The sequence below is a fragment of the Triticum aestivum genome, chromosome 5D (genome assembly GCF_018294505.1).
Source record: "Triticum aestivum cultivar Chinese Spring chromosome 5D, IWGSC CS RefSeq v2.1, whole genome shotgun sequence".
Taxonomy (NCBI): Eukaryota; Viridiplantae; Streptophyta; class Magnoliopsida; order Poales; family Poaceae; genus Triticum; species Triticum aestivum.
In genome coordinates this window covers 276,530,941-276,540,458 of record NC_057808.1, presented here as the reverse complement: position 1 = coordinate 276,540,458, position 9,518 = coordinate 276,530,941, and the positions used below count along the sequence as shown (strand labels likewise).

The 9,518-nt window shown below is 50.7% G+C and overlaps 1 protein-coding gene across 1 annotated transcript in view; it reads right to left on the bottom strand.

The window, feature by feature from the left end:
• Positions 1-1,151: 1,151 nt before the first annotated feature.
• LOC123120503 (uncharacterized) overlaps positions 1,152-9,518 on the bottom strand; it is a gene marked incomplete at its 3' end in the record, with an annotated part of 84,585 nt that continues 76,218 nt past the window's right edge. The window contains exon 2 of the mRNA XM_044540513.1: positions 1,152-1,535. Within this exon, the coding sequence (XP_044396448.1) occupies positions 1,152-1,535 (384 nt within the window). The remainder of the gene's footprint in view (positions 1,536-9,518) is intronic.

Genomic DNA, 9,518 nt, shown 5'->3' with positions numbered 1-9,518 from the left:
TGACCAAGTCCTCTGCATCTGCATGAGCCGTCAACCAATAAAAACCATGACGAAAAGCCTTGGCCACAAGGGACTTTGAGCCGGCGTGATGGCCACAATCCCCTTCATGGATCTCACGTAAGATCTCTTGACCTTCCTCAGGGGAAACGCAACGCTGTAACGCCCCCGTAACACTGCGGTGATGCAACTCCCCATTGATAACAATCATTGACTTAGCCCGCCGGGTTATTTGCCTGGCCAAAGTTTCATCCTCAGGCAACTCGCCCCGGGTCATGTAAGCCAGATATGGCATTGTCCAGTCTGGTATGATATGGAGAGCCGCCACCAGTCGTGCCTCCGGGTCAGGGACAGCCAAGTCTTCCTCTGTAGGCAACTTAACAGAAGGGCTATACAGGACGTCCAGGAAAGTGTTAGGCGGCACCGGTTTTCGCTGAGAGCCCAGCCGGCTTAAAGCATCCGCCGCCTCGTTCTTCCTGCGATCGATGTGTTCCACTTGGTAACCCTGAAAGTGCCCAGCAATGGCGTCAACCTCGCGGCGATAAGCCGCCATGAGAGGGTCCTTAGAGTCCCACTTGCCCGATACTTGTTGAGCCACCAAGTCTGAGTAACCGAAACACCTTACCCGGCTCAAGCTCATCTCCTTAGCCATCCGAAGACCATGGAGCAAGGCCTCGTACTCAGCCGCATTGTTAGTGCAAGGAAACATCAACCGTAGCACATAATGGAACTTGTCACCTTTAGGGGAAGCCAATACAACTCCAGCCCCCGAGCCCTCCAATTGCCTGGACCCGTCAAAGTGGATAGTCCAATATGTGTTATGGCTTCTGCTCGGGCACTTGTGACTCTGTCCAATCATTGATGAAATCCACCAAGGCCTGAGATTTAACAGCAGTGCGTGGCACGTACTTGAGACCATGAGGCCCAAGCTCTATAGCCCACTTAGCTACTCTCCCTGTGGCCTCTCTGTTTTGAATGATATCACCGAGAGGGGCAGAACTGACCACAGTGATGGGATGACCCTGAAAATAATGCTTAAGCTTCCGGCTTGCCATGAACACACCATAAACAAGCTTCTGCCAATGCGGATATCGCTGCTTGGACTCAATGAGCACTTCGCTGACATAATAAACCGGCCGCTGAACCGGATGCTCCTTACCCTCCTCCTTGCGCTCCACCACCATAGCCACACTGACGGCTCGTGTGTTCGCCGCCACATATAATAATAAGGGCTCCTTATCAACCGGAGCAGTAAGGACTGGAGGCTCTGCCAGCTGCTTTTTCAAATCCTCAAAGGCAGTATCAGCTGCATCATTCCAGACAAAGTTATCAGTTTTCTTCATCAACTGATATAAAGGCATGGCCTTCTCACCCAAACGGCTTATGAACCGGCTTAAAGCAGCGATGCGACCCGCCAAGCGCTGAACGTCATTTATACACGCCGGCTTAGCCAGGGAGGTGATGGCCTTGATCTTCTCCGGGTTAGCCTCAATGCCTCTGTCAGAAACCAAAAAACCCAAGAGCTTGCCTGCAGGGACACCAAAGACACACTTGGCCGGGTTAAGCATCATTTTGTAGACCCGGAGATTATCAAAGGTTTCCCTTAAATCATCTATCAGGGTTTCCTCTTTTATGGACTTAACCACAATATCGTCCACATAAGCGTGAACATTGCGCCCAATCTGTTTATGAAGACAGTTCTGTACACAACGCTGGTAAGTCGCCTGTGCACACTTGAGTCCAAAGGGCATAGACACATAGCAGAAGGCTCCAAAGGGAGTGATGAACGCCGTCTTCTCCTGGTCCTTAACTGCCATCTTAATCCGACGATATCCGGAGTAAGCATCCAAGAAACTTAAGCGTGCACAACCTGCCGTAGCATCAATTATTTGATCAATACGGGGGAGGGCAAAAGGATCAGCCGGACACGCCTTGTTCAAGTCCGTGTAGTCCACACACATCCGCCAAGTGCCGTTCTTCTTGAGTACGAGCACCGGGTTAGCTAACCACTCTGGATGAAAGACTTCAACGATAAACCCGGCCGCCAAGAGCCGGGCCACTTCTTCACCAATAGCTTTCCGCCTCTCTTCATTAAACCGCCGAAGGAACTGCCTGACCGGCTTAAATTTCGGATCAACATTGAGAGTGTGCTCAGCGAGCTCTCTAGGTACACCTGGCATGTCAGAAGGTTTCCATGCGAAGATGTCCCTATTATCACGGATGAACTCGGTGAGCGCGCCTTCCTATTTTGGATCTAGATTGGCACTGATGCTAAATTGCTGAGATGAATCCCCTGGAACAAAGTCAACAAGCTTAGTTTCATCAGCCGATTTAAATTTCATCACCGGCTCATTCTCCGTAGTCGGCTTTTTTAGAGAGGTCATATCTGTTGGGTCAACATTGTATTTGTAAAACTTCAACTCCTCTGTAGCACAAACAGACTCTGCATAAGCCGCATCGCCTTCCTCACACTCCAGAGCCACCTTCCGGCTGCCGTGAACCGTAATGGTCCCATTGTGACCCGGCATCTTGAGCTGTAAGTACACATAACACGGCCGAGCCATGAACTTGGCGTAAGCCGGCCGCCCGAATATAGCATGGTACGGGCTTCTTATCTTAACCACCTCAAAGGTCAATTTCTCCACCCTGTAGTTGTTCTCATCTCCAAAGGCTACTTCCAATTCGATCTTGCCGACTGGATAAGCCGACTTACCCGGTACCACACCATGGAAGATAGTGTTTGACTGGCTGAGGTTTTTATCAACCAACCCCATACGGCGGAAAGTCTCATAATAGAGGATGTTGATGCTGCTGCCTCCATCCATGAGCACCTTTGTGAACTTATATCCTCCCACTTGAGGAGCCACCACCAGGGCCAAGTGACCCAGATTATCCACCCGTGGAGGGTGATCCTCCCTGCTCCACACTATAGGCTGCCCAGACCACCGCAAGTAGCGTGGGACCGCCGGCTCAACAGCATTCACTACCCTCTTATGAAGCTTCTGATCTCGCTTACACAGACTGGTGGTAAACACATGATACTGTCCACCGCTAAGCTGCTTTGGATTGGTCTGATAACCCCCCTGCTGCTGCTGATGACCCTGGCCAGGCTGCTGATTAAAGCCCCCTTGACCGTTCTGAGGACCGGAATTTGAGCCGCCGCCCGGGCCATGAAAACCGCCGGCGCCTGAGCCGCCGCCCGGGCCATTGTAATTTTTAAAGGCCTTCATGATTGCACAATCCTTCCACAGATGAGTCGCTGGCTTCTCTCTAGAGCCATGCCTTGGACAAGGTTCATTCAACAGCTGCTCCAGCGTCGGACCTGACCCGCCGCCTCGGGGAGGGGGCCTCCCCTTGCGTCGCTGGTTATTATCTTGTGAGCTGGCGTTGGCTACAAACTCTAGGCTGCCATCAGCCTTGCGCTTGCCTCCTCCTTGGTTTCCCGGGTTAAACTGAGGACCCTTGCCATTGCCGTTCTTCTTTCCCTTCCCTGTCCTTTCATCATCTAAAGGGGGATCCTTCGTACCATCAGAATCGGCGTACTTGACCAGAGCCGCCATTAGTGTACCCATATCACTGCAGTCGCGCTTAAGCCGCCCGAGTTTCATCTTCAGGGGCACAAAACGACAATTCTGCTCCAGCATTAAAACCGCTGAGCCGGCATCCATCTTGTCTGACGAGTGTATGATCTCCTTAACCCGGCGAACCCAATGTGTCGTAGACTCACCCTCCTGCTGCTTACAGTTAGTCAAATCCACAATTGACATAGACTGCCTACAGGTAGCTTTGAAGTTTTGGATGAACCGGGCCTTCAGCTCAGCCCAAGACCCGATGGAATTCGGTGGTAGCCCTTTCAACCAAGTGCGGGCAGTCCCATCCAACATCATGGTGAAGTACTTGGCCATTGCCGCCTCACTGACCTCCAGTAGTTCCATGGCCATCTCGTAACTCTCGATCTAGGCTGCGGGTTGTAAGTCAGCTGTGTAATTAGGCACCTTCCTAGGGCCCTTGAAGTCTTTAGGTAGACGTTCATTACGGATAGCTGGCACTAAACAGGGGACACCCCCGGTCCTGGTAGGGATACCCACGTCGACGGAAGTCGTCGGATAAGCCGGGGGGGTCTGGTAAGCCGTTAATTGAGGCGCCTGCTCCGCCTCTTGCCGCGCTCTGTCCTGGTCTGCTGCATGAAAGGCTCCGTTATGAGCCGGGCCATGGCCAGGGGGCGGGTCATGGCGTCGGATGTTACTTGAGCCGGTTGCTGAGACCATGTGCCGGCTGTAACTCAGGCTCTGGCCCGGACGAGGGGTTGAGTGGATCCTATCCCGGCTGTAGGAGTACGCCTCTTGCTGCGCCAGTGCCGTCTGAAGGAGTTCCCTGACCCGGCGGGTTTCAATAGCCGTCGGAGAGTCGCCGTCAACTAGGAGAGCCGCCAGCCGTGCTGCCGCAGCGACCATGTTCTCCAGCGGGTTATTATAATGACCCGGGGGTATTGGCACGTACTGAGGTGGGGCAGGGGGCACCTGGGGAGGCCCCATCACCCGTGGCTGAATAGGGGCTCCAGACCCGGGCACTATGACCCCTGGCGGGTTACTAGACCCTGCACCTGGCGTGTTGAAGAGGTTGCGTGGATCGTAAACCGGAGGGAGTCGAGATTGAGTCTTCTGATGCCTCCTTCTCATGACCTCATTGGACGCGTTCTGATCCATCGTGAGTTGGAAGGACTGCGCCTGGATCAGCTGAGTTTGGGCATCGAGAGCCGCCCTCTCCGCAGCCATCCTGATCCCTTCCGCTGCAAGCTCCTCCTTAGCCTTCACTAGATCCAATATTAACTGTGCCACCTCCGCATCATGCTGAGCTTGATCCGCCGGGTCAACCGTGGCGGTTAACAGGGCCGTCATCTTGTCCGTGAGGTCCATCAGCACCTGAGCCGGAGAAGGCACCGGGTTTCCTGCTCCAGCAGCGGGGTTCTGAACAGGCTGCGCCAGCCATAAAGACTCCAACCTGACTTGGCGGCTCAAACGGGTCCGGAATACTGTCACCATTGGAACAACCCATGAGCCTGCCATCTTGAAGTTGATATAACGAGTTTGATTCATCGGTGGCCGACTCGCCGTCAGAGCCGGCGGCCGCCTCATCACCAGACCCAGATAGATCAGAGGGCCCTCCATGGATACATCCCATAAACGCGCGCCTTAAGGCAGGCCGGGCCCGGGCGGGTCGTGCACACTGAGCCGTCTCGATGAGATCGGCGCCGAGATCCGGCTCAGGGCCCGGCTCACCAATCTTGCCAATGAAAACATGAATTCCGCCGAAGGGGACCCGGTACCCGTACTCAATTGAGCCGGCGTCGGGGCCCCAATCTGCATCGTCGATGTAGAGCTTGCCGCGACGACTCTTGGTCATCCGGCCCACAGCGTATCCCTTGAGCCCTTCGAAGCTGCCCTTCAAGAACTCAAATCCACCGTGCGCTGGCCCCACGGTGGGCGCCAACTGTCGTGGAATTGTCACCGCAGATGTCCTTGAGTTAGGACTTAGTCGTGGAGCCATCGCAGCTAGGAAGCTTGAAGGGGTTAATGCGGGACAAGGAACACGAGGGTTTATACTGGTTCGGCCCCTTACGGTGAAGGTAAAAGCCTACGTCCAGTTTGATGTGGTATTGATTAGGGTTTCGATAACCAGGGAGCTAAACTGCTATGCCCGGCTCTCGATGAGATTGTTGTCGCCCTCAAACCGCTGTCGGGTCATCCCTTTATATAGAGAGGCTGACGCCCTGCAGCTCTCAGAGTCCCGGCCGGCTCATAAGAGTGTCCGGCTCGGACTCTCAACTATTCTTGCCTTACACTACAAGTTCTACCATAATAATGATTGTAACTACGGGCCTTAAGCCATATCCGGGTCTTAAGCCCATCGTTGGCCCACCGTCTTTAAGCTTGGCGCCGGGCTTCTGGCAATGACCATATGAGTAACCCGGCCCCTCCTGGCGGGTGACTCTAAGGTCTATATCCTCAACAAGAGAGTAGTCAAAACTTCTACGTCAGGAGACCTCACCAGAGCGACGAAGGGACTGAGGAGTAAAAAGAATCCTACTCTCTTATATATAGAATCCTAAGACTCAAAACATTTTTGTTCTAGACTCAACAACGCCAGCGATTCGATCAAGCAGGGGGCTCCTAAGTCAGGGATGGCTCTGATAACCAACTTGTAACGCCCACGATGCGGCTATATCTCCCACGTGTCGAGGCACGACTTAGAGGCATAACCGCATAGTGGTTTTGTCGCAAGAAGGGTCATCTTCACACAATCCCATGTAATGAACAAGAATGGGATAAAGAGTTGGCTTACAATCGCCACTTCACACAATACATGAATATAATTCATACATCATCCAAAATACAAACATATAGACCGACTACGGTCAAGATCCAAATGAAAATAAGACAACCCCAAATGCTAGATCCCCGATCGTCCCAACTGGGCTCCACTACTGATCATCAGGAAAAGACACATAGTAACGACCACGTTCCTCGTCGAACTCCCACTTGAGATCGACCCCATCATCTGCACTGGCATCGTCGGCACCTGCAAATGTTTTGGTAGAATCTGTGAGTCACGGGGACTCAGCAATCTCACACCCGCGAGATCAAGACTATTTAAGCTTATAGGAAAGGAAGGTGTAATGAGGTGGAGCTGCAGCGGCAATAAGCATATATGGTGGCTAACTTGCGCAAATGAGAGCGAGAAGAGAAGCAATGGAACGGTCGTCATCTAGCAATGACCAAGAAGTGATCCTGAACTCCTACTTACGGCACACATAACTCAGACCGTGTTCACTTCCCGGACTCCGCCGAGAAGAGACCATCACGGCTACACACGCAGTTGATGTATTTTAATTGGGTCAAGTGACAAGTTCTCTACAACCGGACATTAACAAATTCCCATCTGCCTCATAACCGCGGTCACGACTTTCAAAAGATAATACCCTGCAGGGGTGTCCCAACTTAGCCCATCATAAGCTCTCACGGTCAACGAAGGATAAACCTTCTCCCGGAAAGACCCGATCAGTCTCGGAATCCCGGTTTACAAGACATTTCGACAATGGTAAAACAAGACCAGCAAAGCCCCCGAATGCGGCGACAAATCCTGATAGGAGCTGCACATATCTCGTTCTCAGGGCACAACGGATGAGCCAGACGTCAGGTTGGCATAGACCCTGGTTGCCCAGGGGGCGCCGTACATCGCTCGGTTTGGGCCAGCACTCGAAGGAGCACTGGTCCGGGGGTTAACATAAAGATGACCCTCGGGCTCGCGAAAACCCGGGGGAAAAGGCTTAGGTGGCAAATGGTAAAACCAAGGTTGGGCCTTGCTGGAGGAGTTTTATTCAAGGCGAACTGTCAAGGGGGTCCCATAAATCACCCGACCGTGTAAGGAACGCAAACTCAAGGAACATCATACCGGTATAACAGAAACTAGGGCGGCAAGAGTGGAACAAAACACCAGGCATAAGGCCGAGCCTTCCACCCTTTACCAATATATAGATGCATTAATTAAGTAAGAGATATTGTGATATCCCAACATATCCATGTTTCAACATGGAACAAACTTCAACTTCACCTGCAACTAGCAACGCTATAAGAGGGGCCGAGCAAAAGCGGTAACTTAGCCAAACAACGGTTTGCTAGGAAAGGATGGTTAGAGGCTGACATGGCAATATGGGAGACATGATAGAGCATGTGATAGGTAGCGCAGCATGGCAATAGAGCGAACAACTAGCAAAGCAAAGATAGAAGTGATTTCGAGGGGTGGTCATCTTGCCTGCAAGGTTCTCAGAGTTGTCGAAAGCTTGTCCTCGTAAGCGTACTCAACAGGTTCCTCATTCACGAACTCGTCTCCCGGCTCTACCCAAGACAAGAACACAAACAAACGGAACCACAATCAACCACGAGAAATGCACAAGCAACATGATGCAAAACATGCATGATATGCGAGATATGATATGCGATGCATATGCGTGCTCCGGAAGAAAAATGATAAACAAGGTAGTAACTTGGCAAACCAAGCATGCCACTGGAAAGATGAGATGATTTCGGTCGAAATCGATATAAAGATCACCGGAAACGGATGCACGGTTTGCAAATGGCAAGCAAAACAAGAATGACACGAATCTGCGATTAACAGCATGGTAGCACTTAAAATGCAACTAGTAACAATGCTACATCACTCCAACATAGCAACAAAGCATATGACAGTAATCTACAGGAGATGCTTGAGAAAATATGAACACTGAGCTATGGCTAGATCACAACATATCAAGCTCAAACAAGCATGGCAATAGTGCAAAAGATAACAGGATCACAGACTTAGTGAAAAACTGGACATGGCAGATAACAGCACCAGGTAGCAATGTTCAGAGCACGATATCAACATGCTACAGGAACTTAACATAGCAAACAAGGCATGGAAGTGTTCTACTAGATGCATATGACAAAAGTCCCTTACTGACCATAAGCCAAAAAGGACCAGAAGATATGATGGCAAGCACGTAAACATAGCAAGTTTCGTTATCAGGTTTCAGACTTAGCAGAAAACAGAGCATGGCAGAAATAATAATATGAAGGCCTCTTTGTGAGCTTGATGCACTCACTACAGAGCAATTCATGACAAAACAAGCATACCTACAGCAAGATGGCATGTTTATGAAGCTATCCATGGCAAGAACAAAAGCATAGCATGTATGTATCAACTACAATAAGCTTGGCAAAATTGCATATCATGTTAAGAATCTGCCAGAAATATTTTATAGCAAAAGTAGAGCAAGATTGAGTCATGCTATGGCACTCCATAATTGCAAACAAGGGCGGGAATGGATCGTTACAACTATAGATACAAAATATCCTTACTGAACATCACCAAAATATGCATGGATCTCTCTGTAGCATCAAGTTTACATGGCAACAAAATAACAGCAGACAAAAACTAAGAGAAATCACTAAGTCACTGAAATCAGATACATTACGGAGCCTACTTTGCATGCTTGTGCTAGTCACCACAGAGATCACAAAAATACATGGCATACACCCTTGGAAAGATGGCATGGCATACAACAAAACACATGTAGAGCTCATGCCCATAAGATGCACATATTAAATGATACAAAAATGACAAATCTCCAACTTCTGATAAGAACCAGCAGCTAACAGCAACTAGCCCTCTTGCAACAGAGATTTGTGCATCAAGATGACCTCTAATGAACATGGTGCAATTGAACAAAATGTAGAGCATCACGGGACGAACAATTTGACATATTACACACGTGAAACGGAGCTACATGCAAGCAGTTGTGCAATGATGAACAGGGAAATATGCTGATAAAATTCAAGGACTTGGCAGTTTCGGTGGGGGGGGGGAAGAGAAAGTCAACGCCCGGATGTTTTTACCAGATCCGATCGGGCCGACGTTCGAGGGAGCTCGCGGTCGCCGGCGCTGGGGAAGAGGAGGGAGGCGCGCGCGGCTCCGGCGACGCG